This window comes from Ascaphus truei, unplaced genomic scaffold, assembly GCF_040206685.1.
Source record: "Ascaphus truei isolate aAscTru1 unplaced genomic scaffold, aAscTru1.hap1 HAP1_SCAFFOLD_206, whole genome shotgun sequence".
In the NCBI taxonomy this organism is placed as follows: Eukaryota; Metazoa; Chordata; class Amphibia; order Anura; family Ascaphidae; genus Ascaphus; species Ascaphus truei.
In genome coordinates this window covers 454773-475922 of record NW_027454968.1, presented here as the reverse complement: position 1 = coordinate 475922, position 21150 = coordinate 454773, and the positions used below count along the sequence as shown (strand labels likewise).

The following is a 21150-nucleotide window of genomic DNA, read 5'->3' as shown; positions in this document are numbered from 1 at the left end:
GAGCGCAGAAACCCACGTTACGGGCCCCCCCTCACCTGGTGGTCGTATCAAACTGGAAGAGAGCCAACCACTGAGCGCAGAAACCCACGTTACGGGCCCCCCCTCACCTGGTGGTCGTATCAAACTGGAAGAGAGCCAACCACTGAGCGCAGAAACCCACGTTACGAGCCCCCCCTCACCTGGTGGTCGTATCAAACTGGAAGAGAGCCAACCACTCAGCGCAGAAACCCACGTTACTGGCCCCCCCTCACCTGGTGGTCGTATCAAACTGGAAGAGAGCCAACCACTGAGCGCAGAAACCCACGTTACGGGCCCCCCCTCACCTGGTGGTCGTATCAAACTGGAAGGGGTAAATGATGTCGTCCTGGTTGCAGATCTGGCAGATGAAGCCGCGCTGGCTGCACAGGTCGCAGTCATAAACGTGGCTGCTCGCAAACTGCATCAGGGACTCCAGGAAACCTTCAAACGCGCCGTCTGCTATCTGCGGGAGACGGGGGCGGCATTTAGTGGGGCGGCCGAGGGACTCGTGCCGTGGCCAGTCACAGCTCAGTATAATGGCGCTGCGTCCTGACGTGAGAAAGACGGGAGCCCGGGGAGCAGGGAGAGGAATAACGTATTTCTTCCACGCCCCGTTCCCAGCTACATTCTGTTCAAGAAGCGCGTTGGGTTCCTCGTGCACGGTGACTTTTTTGGCATCCCGTAATTATGTTAAATTGCTCCTTTTAGGGATTTTAATCTGGGTTATTTTTCACTAGTATACTTTTTTCTATTCTTATTTTGCGGTATATCACTTGAGCGCCTCACGCATACCGTTTGCAGACTGTCTTGTTTACATCTCAATGACGTGCTTAACGGATCCGGTTAATAGAGTTATCCGGAGCCATACACAACACAATAACACCGTGAGACCCAATAATTGGCGCCCACCATGGGGGACCCTACAAACACCACTGGGAAACAGAGAGGACACCCAGCCGACCCCGTACTGTACCTGCTTGAGGTCCAGGACACTGTATGTGTGGGCAGACTCCAGCAGGTAACTCCGATGGTCGAGGCTTCCCAAGGGAGAAAGAAAGCGAGTGAAGAACAAGGTGAAAAACCAGATGCCACACGTGGCTTTGTGTGTGTCCCCCCAAGTCAAAGACTAAACCACCTGTGCTGAAGCATGGATATCCTTAATACCCGACCTGTTGGGGTGGGAGGGGCTTGAGGACTGGAGTTGAGCACCCCAGGTCTACTATACAAACATCCCATAGAAACGGTGAGCGCTGAAGCAGCTGTTCCGTAAGCCCACTAGCAGACACGGAATCGGATGAGGTGTTGGTTGCGATACCTTTTCATTAAACAACACGAGAATTCATCAGCATTGAAGAAGAGACCTGTGAGGTTTGGGAAGCTCTGTACATGTGAAGAAGAGACCTGTGAGGTTTGGGAAGCTCTGTACATGTGAAGAAGAGACCTGTGAGGTTTGGGAAGCTCTGTACATGTGAAGAAGATACCTGTGAGGTTTGGGAAGCTCTGTACATGTGAAGAAGAGACCTGTGAGGTTTGGGAAGCTCTGTACATGTGAAGAAGAGACCTGTGAGGGTTGGGAAGCTCTGTACATGTGAAGAGGAGACCTGTGAGGGTTGGGAATGCTCTGTACATGTGAAGAAGAGACATGTGAGGTTTGTAAAGCTCTGTACATGTGAAGAAGAGACCTGTGAGGTTTGTAAAGCTGTACATGTGAAGAAGAGACCTGTGAGGTTTGGGAAGCTCTTTGTGAAGAATATAATTGAATTTAAGCGAACTATAATTGTATCCACGAAGAAGTCTCTTGTCGATTCAGTAAAAGGTATCGCAACCTCCAACATACCCGCGCTTTATCAGGCTCCATTCAGCTGCCGGGACACAGGTCATCGCTGGTAAACGTCCCGTCACTAGAGGGCGCCCCAGCACTGAGCACAGAACAAGGTCTGGCCCGGATCTGCGCTTGGATGGGGGTTTCTGAAGAAGTCGTGTAAAGCGCACGGAGCGAGCCTGATAATGTGGGGCAGGTAATATCACGGTGATAACCTGCAGCCACCCTACAGTTCTACAGTAACTGAGCTCTGTCCTGTATTGGATGGTAGTGTGACCCTTTCTTCCGTCCTCTACTCCGTGACCTCAATGTATGCATTTCCCCTAGCTGTGTCCCACGCGTGTCCCCTGCATTTCCCCTAGCTGTGTCCCACGCGTGTCCCCTGCATTCCCCCCGCTGTGTCCCACGCGTGTCCCCTGCATTCCCCCCCACTGTGTCCCACGCGTGTCCCTTGCATTCCCCCCCACTGTGTCCTACGCATTCCCCCCGCTGTGTCCCACGCGTGTCCCCTGCATTCCCCCCCACTGTGTCCTACGCATTCCCCCCGCTGTGTCCCACGCGTGTCCCCTGCATTCCCCCCCCACTGTGTCCTACGCATTCCCCCCGCTGTGTCCCACGTGTGTCCCCTGCATTCCCCCCGCTGTGTCCCACGCGTGTCCCCGGCATTCCCCCCGATGTGTCCCACGCGTGTCCCCTGCATTCCCCCCGCTGTGTCCCACGCGTGTCCCCTGCATTCCCCCCGTTGTGTCCCACGCGTGTCCCCTGCATTACCCCCCACTGTGTCCCACGCATTACCCCTGCTGTGTCCCCTGTATTTCCCCCGCTGTGTCCCCGGCATTCACCTCTCGTCCAGCTCTCTAGGAGCGGTCAGTGTGTCACACACACCTCCCACTTGCTCTCTATGAGCTGCATGTCCCACACTCGCCTCTCGCTCAGCTCTCTATGAGCTGCATGTCCCACACTCGCTCAGCTCTCTATGAGCTGCATGTCCCACACTCACCTCTTGCTCACTCTCCAGGAGCTGCATGTCCCACACTCACCTCTTGCTCACTATGAGCTGCATGTCCCACACTCACCTCTTGCTCACTCTCCAGGAGCTGCATGTCCCACACTCACCTCTTGCTCACTCTGAGCTGCATGTCCCACACTCGCTCAGCTCTCTATGAGCTGCATGTCCCACACTCACCTCTTGCTCACTCTCTATGAGCTGCATGTCCCACACTCACCTCTTGCTCACTATGAGCTGCATGTCCCACACTCACCTCTCGCTCAGCTCTCTATGAGCTGCATGTCCCACACTCACCTCTCGCTCAGCTCTCCATGAGCTGCATGTCCCACACTCACCTCTCGCTCAGCTCTCTATGAGCGGCATGTCCCACGCTCACCTCTTGCTCACTCTATGAGCTGCATGACACACACACACACACACACACACCTCTTGCTCACTCTCCGGGAGCTGCATGTCACACACTCACCTCTTGCTCACTCTATGAGCTGCATGTCCCACACTCACCTCTTGCTCAGTCTCCGGGAGCTGCATGTCCCACACTCACCTCTTGCTCACTCTCCGGGAGCTGCATGTCCCACACTCACCTCTTGCTCACTCTCCGGGAGCTGCATGTCCCACACTCACCTCTTGCTCACTCTGAGCTGCATGTCCCACACTCGCCTCTTGCTCACTCTCCGGGAGCTGCATGTCCCACACTCACCTCTTGCTCACTCTGAGCTGCATGTCCCACACTCGCCTCTTGCTCACTCTCCGGGAGCTGCATGTCCCACACTCACCTCTTGCTCACTCTCTATGAGCTGCATGTCCCACACTCACCTCTTGCTCACTATGAGCTGCATGTCCCACACTCACCTCTCGCTCAGCTCTCTATGAGCTGCATGTCCCACACTCACCTCTCGCTCAGCTCTCCATGAGCTGCATGTCCCACACTCACCTCTCGCTCAGCTCTCTATGAGCGGCATGTCCCACGCTCACCTCTTGCTCACTCTATGAGCTGCATGACACACACACACACACACACACACCTCTTGCTCACTCTCCGGGAGCTGCATGTCACACACTCACCTCTTGCTCACTCTCTCTGAGCTGAATGTCCCACACTCACCTCTTGCTCACTCTATGAGCTGCATGTCCCACACTCACCTCTTGCTCAGTCTCCGGGAGCTGCATGTCCCACACTCACCTCTTGCTCACTCTCCGGGAGCTGCATGTCCCACACTCACCTCTTGCTCACTCTCTATGAGCTGCATGTCCCACACTCACCTTTTGCTCACTATGAGCTGCATGTCCCACACTCACCTCTCGCTCAGCTCTCTATGAGCTGCATGTCCCACACTCACCTCTCGCTCAGCTCTCCATGAGCTGCATGTCCCACACTCACCTCTCGCTCAGCTCTCTATGAGCGGCATGTCCCACGCTCACCTCTTGCTCACTCTATGAGCTGCATGACACACACACACACACACACACACACACACCTCTTGCTCACTCTCCGGGAGCTGCATGTCACACACTCACCTCTTGCTCACTCTCTCTGAGCTGCATGTCCCACACTCACCTCTTGCTCACTCTATGAGCTGCATGTCCCACACTCACCTCTTGCTCAGTCTCCGGGAGCTGCATGTCCCACACTCACCTCTTGCTCACTCTCCGGGAGCTGCATGTCCCACACTCACCTCTTGCTCACTCTCCGGGAGCTGCATGTCCCACACTCACCTCTTGCTCACTCTGAGCTGCATGTCCCACACTCGCCTCTTGCTCACTCTCCGGGAGCTGCATGTCCCACACTCACCTCTTGCTCACTCTGAGCTGCATGCCCCACACTCGCCTCTTGCTCACTCTCCGGGAGCTGCATGTCCCACACTCACCTCTTGCTCACTCTCTATGAGCTGCATGTCCCACACTCACCTCTTGCTCACTATGAGCTGCATGTCCCACACTCACCTCTCGCTCAGCTCTCTATGAGCTGCATGTCCCACACTCACCTCTCGCTCAGCTCTCTATGAGCGGCATGTCCCACGCTCACCTCTTGCTCACTCTATGAGCTGCATGACACACACACACACACACACACACACACACACACACACACCTCTTACTCACTCTCCGGGAGCTGCATGTCACACACTCACCTCTTGCTCACTCTCTCTGAGCTGAATGTCCCACACTCACCTCTTGCTCACTCTATGAGCTGCATGACACACACACACACACACACACACACACACACACACACACACACACACACACACACACACACACACACACCTCTTGCTCACTCTCCGGGAGCTGCATGTCACACACTCACCTCTTGCTCACTCTCTATGAGCTGCATGTCCCACACTCACCTCTTGCTCAGTCTCCGGGAGCTGCATGTCCCACACTCACCTCTTGCTCACTCTCCGGGAGCTGCATGTCCCACACTCACCTCTTGCTCACTCTCCGGGAGCTGCATGTCCCACACTCACCTCTTGCTCACTCTGAGCTGCATGTCCCACACTCGCCTCTTGCTCACTCTCCGGGAGCTGCATGTCCCACACTCACCTCTTGCTCACTCTGAGCTGCATGTCCCACACTCGCCTCTTGCTCACTCTCCGGGAGCTGCATGTCCCACACTCACCTCTTGCTCACTCTCTATGAGCTGCATGTCCCACACTCACCTCTTGCTCACTCTCTATGAGCTGCATGTCCCACACTCACCTCTTGCTCACTCTCTCTGAGCTGCATGTCCCACACTCACCTCTTGCTCACTCTCTCTGAGCTGCATGTCCCACACTCACCTCTTGCTCACTCTCTCTGAGCTGCATGTCCCACACTCACCTCTTGCTCACTCTCTCTGAGCTGCATGTCCCACACTCACCTCTTGCTCACTCTGAGCTGCATGTCCCACACTCACCTCTTGCTCACTCTCTCTGAGCTGCATGTCCCACACTCACCTCTTGCTCACTATGAGCTGCATGTCCCACACTCACCTCTTGCTCACTCTGAGCTGCATGTCCCACACTCACCTCTTGCTCACTCTGAGCTGCATGTCCCACACTCACCTCTTGCTCACTCTCTCTGAGCTGCATGTCCCACACTCACCTCTTGCTCACTCTCTCTGAGCTGCATGTCCCACACTCACCTCTTGCTCACTCTCTCTGAGCTGCATGTCCCACACTCACCTCTTGCTCACTCTCTCTGAGCTGCATGTCCCACACTCACCTCTTGCTCACTATGAGCTGCATGTCCCACACTCACCTCTTGCTCACTCTCTCTGAGCTGCATGTCCCACACTCACCTCTTGCTCACTCTCTCTGAGCTGCATGTCCCACACTCACCTCTTGCTCACTCTCTCTGAGCTGCATGTCCCACACTCACCTCTTGCTCAGCTCTCTGAGGGCTCCGCTCCGACAGGTGAGGAGATAATCCCCCAGCAGTTTCAGCCTCTCCCGGCTCTTGCCGATGACGGACATGCGCTGCACGTGGCCATACAGACTCTCGTTCACCGACTTCACGTCAATCAGAGGCTCGTTACGCACCATATTCATGAACTTCAAGGCCGGCCTCGACACCTTCAAAGAAGAGCAGGACAACGGGTCACCTCTCAGAAACGCGAGCAGGAAATATCCACCCCTCGCCACCGGACCCACGAGAACGGTGGACGGAAGACGCGGCTCTAACACGTGAAACCCTCCCGTTCTACAATAGCTCTCCTCTTGGTACTCTTCAAACATCTCCACCAACGTGACTGTGCAGAGGCCACCACCGTGGTCAGAAGAGGTCAAGGTCTCGAAAAGAAAAAGCGCCCGGCATTTCCGGTTCGGTTGAACGCCGGAGTGTAATATGTAAGCGGCAGCTTTGAAGATTTGAGCCCTTCCGACACATCGCGATCACGGCATACGGAAGAGGAGCTGTGCGTGTTCCTCCTGTTCCGGCCAGATCTCGTTGCGCGCTCCACCGGACCGTGACCTCCCCTAGACAACGAGCTGAGAGCCCATGACGTAGGCACTATGTTGCGGGACCCCAGTCCCCGTGAAGTGGCGGCTACGTCACGGAAAACCCAAAAAGGGTCAAGCCTCGGACATTGGTTTCACCCAATATGGGCCTTCTGTGCCTCACATGGTTCTCCAAAGGGGCCAGATCGAAAAACATATGGGAGTAGAAGGGCCAAAAGCTTATTGTAAGGTCCTTTTAGACATATAAAGACTTACAAATAACGATGATTTTACTTTTTGCCAGCGTTTATAAGATCTCTCTCTACTGTAAAGGAGATAAGGAATTGTCAAGATAAGATCACAAGTGATCTATACTACAGGAACAGCACTAGGTAAGAAGAACCCCTGAAGAAGGTCCCTCTAGGGACTGTCTTCTGTCTGCATGAAAGTATAGCAGCTCGGGTTAAAAGATGTTTTGCGCTCAGTAATTATTGTTGATAGCAGCTTTGGTCAGCTGCACAGGACAGACGCAGGCAACCGTGAGTTACCAGCGGGCGCAATTAGGCGAGATCCGAGTACAAACCATTTCTCACATACACCCCCCCTTAAAGAATGCACAGAAATAGCCGGCCCAGCGTATGTAGGGGGAAGGTTACTGAGCGTGCATGAGATGTGTAGCGGATTTTCATATTCATTTGTTTTTCATATGTTTTGTTATTTTCTATGACGTACAAGTCACCCCGTAAAAGAGGCGTGAGCTTTAGTATTGGGGTTTAAATGTGTTGTGTGCTGTATTTATTGTCAGGCAGCGTATGCCTACGCCGTCTCCATCAAAGTGTGCACCTGAATGCATAATAAACTCATTTGCTATACTGAATCTGTTGTAATATTTTTACAGCTTTAACAAAATGTCTCTATACTTGCACCCAGCATTCTTCGTATGTATGTAATGTATGTATGTAATGTATGTATGTATGTAATGTATGTATGTATGTAATGTATGTATGTATGTAATGTATGTATGTATGTAATGTATGTATGGTTGTATGTATGTATGGTATGTATAGTATGTATGTATGGTATGTATGTATAGTATGTATGTATGTATGTATGGTATAGTATGTATGGTATAGTATGTATGGTATAGTATGTATGGTATGTATGTATGTATGGTATGTATGTATAGTATGTATGTATGTATAGTATGTATGTATGTATGTATGTATAGTATGTATGTATGTATGTATAGTATGTATGTATAGTATGTATGTATGTATGTATGTATAATATGTATGTATGTATGTATGTATGTATGTATGTATGTAATGTATGTATATATGTATGTAATGTATGTATGGTATGTATAGTATGTATGTATGTATAGTATGTATAGTATGTATGTATAGTATGTATGTATGTATGTATAGTATGTATAGTATGTATAGTATGTATAGTATGTATAGTATGTATAGTATGTATAGTATGTATGTAATGTATGTATGTATAGTATGTATGTATGTATGTATAGTATGTATAGTATGTATGTATGTATGTATGTATGTATGTATGTATGTATGTATGTATGGTATGTATAGTATGTATAGTATATATGAATGTATGTACACACAAACGAATGAAACGTACATGTGAGAAACGGCAGTGCCTAATTAACAAGCAGAGTATAATGTCCCTCACCGGTTCCCAGCTGGAGGGCCCTGGTGTAGCAGATAAGGGGTACACATACACGTAGATGCTAGTATACGCAGAATACCGTGTGCGGGCGCACTGAGGCAATGACACATCGACAGCACCTACAGGTACACCGCGTGTTCCCCGGGTCGCAGTGACGCGGAGATGTGCGCCAGCCATGGGAGAAGACTTACTGCCCGCTTGCGGAGGTCCCAGTTGTGCACCATGCGGGAGGGGATCACCGAGTCTTCGTTCTCGTGGCACCCCTCGCAGTAATACAGGCCCGAGAAGGCGCACAGCTTCGCCTTGCCGAAATGAAATCCAATCAGTTTCGGGCAACCTAAAAAGGAGAAAAAAAGGGAGACCAAACCCAAAAGTAAATATACCAGACTAACCGCAAATAAAGCGCTGAAGAGACAACATGGGGCTCGGTGTATCAAGGGGCGTGGGCGCCAACGCATTTTGCTTCCCCGGGTCATATTTATGGCTTGTATTTTCTTAATACGCAGGCCTGCGCAGATATGCAAATATAACCCTGCCCTAACTGCGCTCGCGCCGTAAAAACCCCATCTCGTCGCGGGCAGACATACCAGAAGATGGCGGAACTACATTTAATACGCAGACGCTGCCGGGCGCAGGAATATTGCAGCGCGAGTTGCGACAAAGTGCCGACTTTCAGCCCACGTTTTGCCTTTAATACAAAGAGCCCGACGCGTTTCGTGTTTTATTCTCGGGGTTACGTCAGTAACATTGCCCATGTGTAGACTATCGGCACAACCGGGACAAACCCCGCGTCTTGTGGCGCTACGCGTATTGTACTGCGCACGGTCAGTTACTTTCAGAAACGATATAACAGGACTGACACTGAACGAAGTACTGAAAACCGGGTCTAAATATTTGTACAATGCAGAAGAAGAAGAAAAAAACAAGGACGAAAAATCATCTACACCAGCCATTCCCAACAAGGGGCGCGCGAGGGGTCGCCGAGCGGTAGGACAACAACTATCTGTAATGGCGGATCCGAGGCAGTATAGCGGGGTCCTGGGGCCGTGCGGGGAGCGCGCTCTTGGTGAGGTCCCAAACTGCTCCTTAGCGTCAGGCGGGGACAGCTGTCACTTACGGCAGGAGCTTCCCACAATGCTTTGCATCCACAGCAGCAAGGCATTGTGGGGCGTGACCTTGGAAGCTCCTGCAGTGAGTGACACCTATACTCCGCCCCCCGCTACACCCCCTTCATGCTGCCTGCACACACAGCATCAATTTGGGGGATTATTAAGCGTGTGTTCCCCCCACGCGCTCAGGACACTATATACTGCCTGGGATCGGGCACACAGTTTGGGGGATTAGTAAGAGTGTGTTCCCCCCACGCGCTCAGGACACTATATACTGCCTGGGATCGGGCACACAGTTTGGGGGATTAGTAAGAGTGTGTTCCCCCCACGCGCTTAGGACACTATATACTGCCTGGGATCAGTCACACAGTTTGGGGGATTATTAAGCGTGTGTTCCCCCCACGCGCTCAGGACACTATATACTGCCTGGGATCGGGCACACAGTTTGGGGGATTATTAAGCGTGTGTTCCCCCCACGCGCTCAGGACACTATATACTGCCTGGGATCAGTCACACAATTTGGGGGATTATTAAGCGTGTGTTCCCCCCACGCGCTCAGGACACTATATACTGCCTGGGATCGGTCACACAGTTTGGGGGATTATTAAGCGTGTGTTCCCCCCACGCACTCAGGACACTATATACTGCCTGGGATCGGGCACACAGTTTGGGGGATTATTAAGCGTGTGTTCCCCCCACGCGCTCAGGACACTATATACTGCCTGGGATCAGTCACACAGTTTGGGGGATTATTAAGCATGTGTTCCCCCCACACTCAGGACACTATATACTGCCTGGGATCGGTCACACAGTTTGGGGGATTATTAAGCGTGTGTTCCTCCCACGCGCTCAGGACACTATATACTGCCTGGGATCGGTCACACACATTCTGTTACCGATAGTCTGAAGGACAATAAGATGTATTCATTGGGGGACCAAACTAACGCGTTAATCCGACCTGCACACTTAAAGTTCTGGGAGTCAAGGCCTCTCTCGGTGGGAATTTCCAGCAGATGTTGGAAGAAAGGATTGTCTTTGACGCGCGACTTCGTCCGGAGGCTTCCGTCCCAAGGACCAAACTTGAGGGTATCTTCTGCCGACTCCAGGTAGGAGGCCCGGACAAGCTCTCTCCAGGTTTTGGCCTCCTGTGGGTTCTCCGCCCGCAGCTGCAACGAACCCTTCGAGGTGACCACCCGGAAGCAGGACGGGCCTCCCAGGCCGGAATCCGGCAGAATGTCTCTCACCGTCTCCATGTTGTACGCGTTGTACAAAACTTTCCCGTTGGCCGAAAAGCAAGTCAAGGCCGTCTCCGACAACGAGAAAATGAAGCGGCTCCAGGTTTTGTTGATGTTCATGTACAGAATGGACTCTTTCAACGCGTCGGGCTCCGCTTCCAACAAGGAAACCCAGTCAAACACCTCCGTCGCCGCCATGCTCTCCATGGAGGCGGAAGAGTCCTTAATGGGCGACCCGGTCCTGGTTTCAGGGACCGCCTCTGGGGAAGCGGGGGGCTCTAAAAATTCCCAGGCCTCATCCTGCGGGGGCCGGCATTTCTGCAGGGCTTCCCGCAGCCTGTCCACCCAATCCTGAGCCTCGCCTTCCGAGGGCGCCCGTAAATGAAGCTTCCGAGCCGTAAACTGCAGGTCGAAGCGCCCGTCGCTGTGGGCGCGACCCAACGACTCGCAGCGGAGCAGGGAGCAGTTCTCCAGGCAGATCCTGTCCTCCGCGTTAAGGAACAGTCGGAACTCGTAGGGAGAGAGCTCACAGTAGAAACACTTGTACATCCCCATCGCGTTCCGCCTCTCCAGGTTACCCAACATTAACAGTCCCCGGAAAGGGTTAGAGAGACCTGCAGAAAATAACCAAGTGTTACGGGTGTTCATTACATCTCCCCATACAGTGCGATAGAGATATGGGAGAGAGAGAGAGATATGTGAGAGAGAGAGATATGTGAGAGAGAGAGATATGTGAGAGAGAGAGATATGTGAGAGAGAGAGATATGTGAGAGAGAGAGATATGTGAGAGAGAGAGATATGGGAGAGATATGTGAGAGAGAGAGATATGTGAGAGAGAGAGATATGTGATAGAGATATGTGAGAGAGAGATATGTGAGAGAGAGATATGTGAGAGAGAGATATGTGAGAGAGAGAGATATGTGAGAGAGAGAGATATGTGAGAGAGAGAGAGATATGTGAGAGAGAGATATGTGAGAGAGAGAGATATGTGAGAGAGAGAGATATGTGAGAGAGAGAGATATGTGAGAGAGAGAGATATGTGAGAGAGAGAGATATGTGAGAGAGAGATATGTGAGAGAGAGAGATATGTGAGAGAGATATGTGAGAGAGGGAGATATGTGAGAGAGAGATATGTGTGAGAGAGAGATATGTGAGAGAGATATGTGAGAGAGAGAGAGAGATATGTGAGAGAGAGAGATATGTGAGAGAGAGAGATATGTGAGATATGTGAGAGAGAGATGTGAGATATGTGAGAGAGAGATGTGAGATATGTGAGAGAGAGATGTGTGAGAGAGAGAGATATGTGTGTGAGAGAGAGAAATGTGTGAGAGAGAGAGATGTGTGAGAGAGAGATGTGTGAGAGAGAGAGATGTGTGAGAGAGAGAGATGTGTGAGAGAGAGATGTGTGAGAGAGAGAGAGATGTGTGAGAGAGATATGTGAGAGAGAGATATGTGAGAGAGACATATGTGAGAGAGAGATATGTGAGAGAGAGAGATGTGAGAGAGAGAGAGATGTGAGAGAGAGAGATGTGAGAGAGAGATATGTGAGAGAGAGAGAGAGATGTGAGAGAGATATGTGAGAGAGAGAGAGATGTGAGAGAGAGATATGTGAGAGAGAGATGTGAGAGAGAGAGATATGTGAGGAGAGAGAGATGTGAGAGAGAGAGAGAGAGAGAGAGATGTGAGAGAGAGATGAGAGAGAGAGAGATGTGAGAGAGAAATGTGAGAGAGATATGTGAGAGAGATGGGTGTGAGAGAGAGAGAGAGAGATGTGAGAGAGAGGTGTGAGAGAGAGAGAGAGATGAGAGAGAGATGTGAGAGAGAGATATGTGAGAGAGAGAGAGAGATATGTGAGAGAGAGAGAGATATGTGAGAGAGAGAGAGATTTGAGAGAGATATGCGAGAGAGAGATATGTGAGAGAGAGAGAGAGAGATATGTGAGAGAGAGAGAGATTTGAGAGAGAGATATGTGAGAGAGAGAGAGAGAGAGAGAAGAGAGAGAAGTAGAGATACATAGATATATCTATACACACACACAGACACACAGACACACAGACACAAACACACACACACACACAGACACACAGACACAAACACACACACACACACAGACACACATTACATTAATATGTATTTTATCTATATTCTTTCTTCATAAATATGGATCATTTAGTTTAGCCAAAATATTTGAAGACTTCAACCCATCTCAGTAGATCCAACACTATCAATAATGTATATATGTATACCCACGGAAGAGAGGGGCGAGGGAACGAACGCTGCGGCCCACAGGACCCGCCGATTACCGGGACGTGGGTGTGTGGGACCCGCTGATTACCGGGACGTGGGTGTGTGGGACCCGCTGATTACCGGGACGTGGGTGTGTGGGACCCGCTGATTACCGTGACGTGGCTGTGTGGGACCCGCTGATTACCGGGACGTGGGTGTGTGGGACCCGCTGATTACCGTGACGTGGCTGTGTGGGACCCGCTGATTACCGGGACGTGGGTGTGTGGGACCCGCTGATTACCGGGACGTGGGAGTGTGGGACCCGCTGATTACCGTGACGTGGGTGTGTGGGACCCGCTGATTACCGTGACGTGGGTGTGTGGGACCCGCTGATTACCGTGACGTGGCTGTGTGGGACCCGCTGATTACCGGGACGTGGGTGTGTGGGACCCGCTGATTACCGGGACGTGGGAGTGTGGGACCCGCTGATTACCGTGACGTGGGTGTGTGGGACCCGCTGATTACCGTGACGTGGGAGTGTGGGACACGCTGATTACTGGGACGTGGGTGTGTGGGACCCGCTGATTACCGGGACGTGGGTGTGTGGGACCCGCTGATTACCGGGACGTGGGTGTGTGGGACCCGCTGATTACCGGGACGTGGGTGTGTGGGACCCGCTGATTACCGGGACGTGGGTGTGTGGGACCCGCTGATTACCGGGACGTGGGTGTGTGGGAGCCGCTGATTACCGGGACGTGGGTGTGTGGGAGCCGCTGATTACCGGGACGTGGCTGTGTGGGACCCGCTGATTACCGGGACGTGGGTGTGAGGGACCCGCTGATTACCGTGACGTGGGTGTGTGGGACCCGCTGATTACCGGGACGTGGGAGTGTGGGACCCGCTGATTACCGGGACGTGGGTGTGTGGGATCCGCTGATTACCGGGACGTGGGTGTGAGGGACCCGCTGATTACCGTGACGTGGGTGTGAGGGACCCGCTGATTACCGTGACGTGGCTGTGTGGGACCCGCTGATTACCGGGACGTGGGTGTGTGGGACCCGCTGATTACCGGGACGTGGGAGTGTGGGACCCGCTGATTACCGGGACGTGGGTGTGTGGGACCCGCTGATTACCGTGACGTGGGTGTGTGGGACCCGCTGATTACCGTGACGTGGGTGTGTGGGACCCGCTGATTACCGGGACGTGGGTGTGTGGGACCCGCTGATTACCGTGACGTCGGTGTGAGGGACCCGCTGATTACCGGGACGTGGGTGTGTGGGACCCGCTGATTACCGTGACGTGGGTGTGAGGGACCCGCTGATTACCGGGACGTGGGTGTGAGGGACCCGCTGATTACCGGGACGTGGGTGTGAGGGACCCGCTGATTACCGGGACGTGGGTGTGTGGGACCCGCTGATTACCGGGACGTGGGTGTGTGGGACCCGCTGATTACCGGGACGTGGGTGTGTGGGACCCGCTGATTACCGGGACGTGGGTGTGTGGGACCCGCTGATTACAGTGACGTGGGTGTGTGGGACCCGCTGATTACCGGGACGTGGCTGTGTGGGACCCGCTGACTACCGGGACGTGGGTGTGTGGGACCCGCTGATTACCGGGACGTGGGTGTGAGGGACCCGCTGATTACCGGGACGTGGGTGTGTGGGACCCGCTGATTACAGTGACGTGGATGTGTGGGACCCGGTGATTACCGGGACGTGAGTGTGTGGGACCCGCTGATTACCGGGACGTGGGTGTGAGAGACCCGCTGATTACCGGGACGTGGGTGTGTGGGACCCGCTGATTACAGTGACGTGGGTGTGTGGGACCCGCTGATTACCGGGACGTGGGTGTGTGTGGGACCCGCTGATTACCGGGACGTGGGTGTGTGGGACCCGCTGATTACCGGGACGTGGCTGTGTGGGACCCGCTGATTACCGGGACGTGGGTGTGTGGGACCCGCTGATTACCGGGACGTGGGTGTGTGGGACCCGCTGATTACCGGGACGTGGGTGTGTGGGACCCGCTGATTACCGGGACGTGGGTGTGTGGGACCCGCTGATTACCGGGACGTGGGTGTGTGCGGGACCCGCTGATTACCGGGACGTGGGTGTGTGGGACCCGCTGATTACCGGGACGTGGGTGTGTGGGACCCGCTGATTACCGGGACGTGGGTGTGTGGGACCCGCTGATTACCGGGACGTGGGTGTGTGGGACCCGCTGATTACCGGGACGTGGGTGTGTGGGACCCGCTGATTACCGTGACGTGGGTGTGTGGGACCCGCTGATTACCGGGACGCGGGTGTGTGGGACCCGCTGATTACCTGGACGTGAGTGTGTGGGACCCGCTGATTACCGGGACGTGGGTGTGTGGGACCCGCTGATTACCGGGACGTGGGTGTGTGGGACCTGCTGATTACAGTGACGTGGGTGTGAGGGACCCGCTGATTACCGGGACGTGGCTGTGAGAGACCCGCTGATTACCGGGACGTGGGTGTGTGGGACCCGCTGATTACAGTGACGTGGGTGTGTGGGACCCGCTGATTACCGGGACGTGGGTGTGTGTGGGACCCGCTGATTACCGGGACGTGGGTGTGTGTGGGACCCGCTGATTACCGTGACTTGGCTGTGTGGGACCCGCTGATTACCGGGACGTGGGTGTGTGGGACCCGCTGATTACCGGGACGTGGGTGTGTGGGACCCGCTGATTACCGGGACGTGGGTGTGTGGGACCCGCTGATTACCGGGACGTGGGTGTGAGGTACCCGCTGATTACCGGGACGTGGGTGTGTGGGACCCGCTGATTACCGGGACGTGGGTGTGTGGGACCCGCTGATTACCGGGACGTGGGTGTGTGGGACCCGCTGATTACCGGGACGTGGGTGTGTGGGACCCGCTGATTACCGGGACGTGGGTGTGAGGGACCCGCTGATTACCGGGACGTGGGTGTGTGGGACCCGCTGATTACCGGGACGTGGCTGTGTGGGACCCGCTGATTACCGGGACGTGGGTGTGGGACCCGCTGATTACCGGGACGTGGCTGTGAGGGACCCGCTGATTACCGGGACGTGGGTGTGGGACCCGCTGATTACCGGGACGTGGGTGTAGGACCCGCTGATTACCGGGACGTGGGTGTGAGGGACCCGCTGATTACCGTGACGTGGGAGTGTGGGACCCGCTGATTACCGGGACGTGGGTGTGTGGGACCCGCTGATTACCGGGACGTGGGTGTGTGGGACCCGCTGATTACCGTGACGTGGGAGTGAGGGACCCGCTGATTACCGGGACGTGGGTGTGTGGGACCCGCTGATTACCGGGACGTGGGTGTGAGGGACCCGCTGATTACCGGGACGTGGGTGTGTGTGGGACCCGCTGATTACCGGGACGTGGGTGTGTGTGGGACCCGCTGATTACCGGGACGTGGGTGTGTGTGGGACCCGCTGATTGCCGGGACGTGGGTGTGTGGGACCCGCTGATTACCGGTACGTGGGTGTGTGGGACCCACTGATTACCGGGACGTGGGTGTGAGGGACCCGCTGATTACCGGGACGTGGGTGTGTGGGACCCGCTGATTACCGGGACGTGGGTGTGTGGGACCCGCTGATTACCGGGACGTGGGTGTGTGGGACCCGCTGATTACCGGGACGTGGGTGTGTGGGACCCGCTGATTACCGGGACGTGGGTGTGTGGGACCCGCTGATTACCGGGACGTGGGTGTGTGGTACCCGCTGATTACCGGGACGTGGGTGTGTGGGACCCGCTGATTACCGGGACGTGGGTGTGTGGTACCCGCTGATTACCGGGACGTGGGTGTGTGGGACCCGCTGATTACCGGGACGTGGGTGTGTGGGACCCGCTGATTACCGGGACGTGGGTGTGTGGGACCCGCTGATTACCGGGACGTGGGTGTGTGGTACCCGCTGATTACCGGGACGTGGGTGTAAGCTCCGAATGGCCAAAGTAAATGACCCATATTTATGAAGAAAGAATATAGATGAAAAACATGAATGTGCTAAATAATTTGTCATGTTGGATCTAGTATTGGGGCCTTATGTGTCTCTTGTTGTGTACACAAGGCAACAAACCCAATAGCACGCCATATTTCACCATACATAGTGTGATACACACACACACACACACACACACACACACACACACTAGCGGGTACACACCTATCTGCCGGCGGTGAATGACATTGAAGCTTTTGGTTAGCTGCTCCTGCCCCGAGCCGTTGATCTCCAGCTCCGAGCTCGGCGCCCCCGACTCGTGGCAAGGAGGCGACGGTGACGTCCGTCCCCCGGGCTGCCCGACGGCCGGTCTGTGAACGTCCTCGTCGGAGATCCAGCTTCGGCTTTTCTACGGGCGCCAAAAGGGGAGAAACACCCAAATCAAACCTCTCGCGACAGAAAGATCTGCTCCGCGTCAACAAACCCCCTTACAGGGCGCCGACTGTGCACCCAGCGCGATGTACACATGTAGCGGCAGTGCCCCCGTTGATCTTGCATATGTATGGCACTGACATATTCCAAAGCGCAGTACAGTGCGGGAGGACAAGGAGACTGTAACAAGGTGTGTTAATTACTACAAAGAATAAAGTGAATCTCCCCCGTACCCCAAGGTTTGAAGTAGGGGGTCGCTGGAGCTTAACCACGTCGATTTCAGCTCCAGGGGGACCCCCTGCTCCCCGAGATATTTCCCTCAAACAGGAAGGTCCTGCTAATTTCAGACCATGGTGATTTTTTAACTCCCTCACACATTACCTGCTCTCACAGCTCTACCTCCGCACACTCCCACTTACTGCTTCCCCAACGCCCTCACACATTACCTGCTCTCACAGCTCTACCTCCGCACACTCCCACTTACTGCTTCCCCAACTCCCTCTCACATTACCTGCTCTCACAGCTCTACCTCCGCACACTCCCACTTACTGCTTCCCCAACTCCCTCACACATTACCTGCTCCCACAGCTCAACCTCCGCACACTCCCACTTACTGCTTCCCCAACGCCAACTCCCTCACACATTACCTACTCTCACAGCTCTACCTCCCCACACTCCCACTTACTGCTTCCCAAACTCCCTCACACATTACCTGCTCTCACAGCTCTACCTCCCACACTCCCACTTACTGCTTCCCCAACACCAACTCCCTCACACATTACCTGCTCTTACAGCTCTACCTCCTCACACTCCCACTTACTGCTTCCCCAACTCCCTCACACATTACCTGCTCTCACAGCTCTACCTGCGCACACTCCCACTTACTGCTTCCCCAACACCCTCACACATTACCTGCTCTCACAGCTCTACCTCCGCACACTCCCACTTACTGCTTTCCCAACTCCCTCACACATTACCTGCTCTCACTGCTCTACCTCTGCACACTCCCACTTACTGCTTCCCCAACACCAACTCCCTCACACATTACCTGCTCTCACAGCTCTACCTCCGCACACTCTCACTTACTGCTTCTCCAACTCCCTCACACATTACCTGCTCTCACAGCTCTACCTCCGCACACTCCCACTTACTGCTTCCCCAACACCAACTCCCTCACACATTACCTGCTCTCACAGCTCTACCTCCGCACACTCCCACTTACTGCTTCCCCAACACCAACTCCCTCACACATTACCTGCTCTCACAGCTCTACCTCCGCACACTCCCACTTACTGCTTCCCCAACACCAACTCCCTCACACATTACCTGCTCTCACAGCTCTACCTCCTCACACTCCCACTTACTGCTTCCCCAACACCAACTCCCTCACACATTACCTGCTCTCACAGCTCTACCTCCGCACACTTCCACTTACTGCTTCCCCAACTCCCTCACACATTACCTGCTCTCACAGCCCTACCTCCGCACACTCCCACTTACTGCTTCCCCAACACCAACTCCCTCACACATTACCTGCTCTCACAGCTCTACATCCTCACACTCCCACTTACTGCTTCCCCAACGCCAACTCCCTCACACATTACCTGCTCTCACAGCTCTACCCCCGCACACTCCCACTTACTGCTTCCCCAATTCCCTCACACATTACCTGCTCTCACAGCTCTACCTCCGCACACTCCCACTTACTGCTTCCCCAACTCCCTCACACATTACCTGCTCTCACAGCTCTACCTCCGCACACTCCCACTTACTGCTTCCCCAACTCCCTCACACATTACCTGCTCTCACAGCTCTACCTCCGCACACTCCCACTTACTGCTTCCCCAACTCTCTCACACATTACCTGCACTCACAGCTCAACCTCCGCACACTCCCACTTACTGCTTCCCCAACTTCCTCACACATTACCTGCTCTCACAGCTCTACCTCCGCACACTCCCACTTACTGCTTCCCCAACGCCAACTCCCTCACAGCTCTACCTCCGCACACTCCCACTTACTGCTTCCCCAACTCCCTCACACATTACCTGCTCTCACAGCTCTACCTCCGCACACTCCCACTTACTGCTTCCCCAACTCCCTCACACATTACCTGCTCTCACAGCTCTACCTCCTCACACTCCCACTTACTGCTTCCCCAACACCAACTCCCTCACACATTACCTGCTCTCACAGCTCTACCTCCTCACAATCCCACTTACTGCTTCCCCAAACCCAAACCCCCACACATTACCTGCTCTCACAGCTCTACCTCCGCACACTCCCACTTACTGCTTCCCCAACTCCCTCACACATTACCTGCTCTCACAGCTCTACCTCCGCACACTCCCACTTACTGCTTCCCCAACTCCCTCACACATTACCTGCTCTCACAGCTCTACCTCCGCACACTCCCACTTACTGCTTCCCCAACTCCCTCACACATTACCTGCTCTCACAGCTCTACCTCCGACACTCCCACTTACTGCTTCCCCAACTCCCTCACACATTACCTGCTCTCACAGCTCTACCTCCGACACTCCCACTTACTGCTTCCCCAACTCCCTCACACATTACCTGCTCTCACAGTTCTACCTCCGCACACTCCCACTTACTGCTTCCCCAACTCCCTCACACATTACCTGCTCTCACAGCTCTACCTCCGCACACTCCCACTTACTGCTTCCCCAACTCCCTCACACATTACCTACTCTCACAGCTCTACCTCCGCACACTCCCACTTACTGCTTCCCCAACTCCCTCACACATTACCTACTCTCACAGCTCTACCTCCACACACTCCCACTTACTGCTTCCCCAACACCAACTCCCTCACACATTACCTGCTCTCACATCTCTACCTCCGCACACTCCCACTTACTGCTTCCCCAACTCTCTCACACATTACCTGCTCTCACATCTCTACCTCCCCACACTCCCACTTACTGCTTCCCCAACTCTCTCACACATTACCTGCTCTCACAGCTCTACCTCCGCACACTCCCACTTACTGCTTCCCCAACTCTCTCACACATTACCTGCTCTCACAGCTCTACCCGCACACTTCCACTTACTGCTTCCCCAACACCAACTCCCTCACACATTACCTGCTCTCACAGCTCTACCTCCGCACACTCCCACTTACTGCTTCCCCAACTCCCTCACACATTACCTGCTCTCACAGCTCTACCTCCGCACACTCCCACTTACTGCTTCCCCAACACCAACTCCCTCACACATTACCTGCTCTCACAGCTCTACCTCCGCACACTCCCACTTACTGCTTCCCCAACTCCAACTCCCTCACACATTACCTGCTCTCACAGCTCTACCTCCTCACAATCCCACTTACTGCTTCCCCAACTCCCTCACACATTACCCGCTGTCACAGCTCTACCTCCGCACACTCCCACTTACTGCTTCCCAACTCCCTCACACATTACCTGCTCTCACAGCTCTACCACCTCACACTCCCACTTACTGCTTCCCTAACTCCCTCACACATTACCTGCTCTCACAGCTCTACCTCCGCACACTCCCACTTACTGCTTCCCCAACGCCAACTCCCTCACACATTACCTGCTCTCACAGCTCTACCTCCGACACTCCCACTTACTGCTTCCCCAACTCCCTCACACATTACCTGCTCTCACAGCTCTACCTCCGCACACTCCCACTTACTGCTTTCCCAACTCCCTCACACATTACCTGCTCTCACAGCTCTACCTCCGCACACTCCCACTTAC

General features: G+C 54.2%; 1 protein-coding gene across 1 annotated transcript in view; it reads right to left on the bottom strand.

Annotated features, from left to right (window-relative positions):
• PLEKHM1 (pleckstrin homology and RUN domain containing M1) overlaps positions 1-21150 on the bottom strand; it is a 92456-nt gene that overhangs the window by 7327 nt on the left and 63979 nt on the right. The window contains exons 8-13 of the mRNA XM_075582227.1: positions 17198-17381; positions 10526-11416; positions 8650-8795; positions 6210-6403; positions 992-1055; positions 324-481 (exon numbers count right to left, since the gene is read on the bottom strand). Of these exons, the coding sequence (XP_075438342.1) occupies positions 324-481; positions 992-1055; positions 6210-6403; positions 8650-8795; positions 10526-11416; positions 17198-17381 (1637 nt within the window). The remainder of the gene's footprint in view (positions 1-323; positions 482-991; positions 1056-6209; positions 6404-8649; positions 8796-10525; positions 11417-17197; positions 17382-21150) is intronic.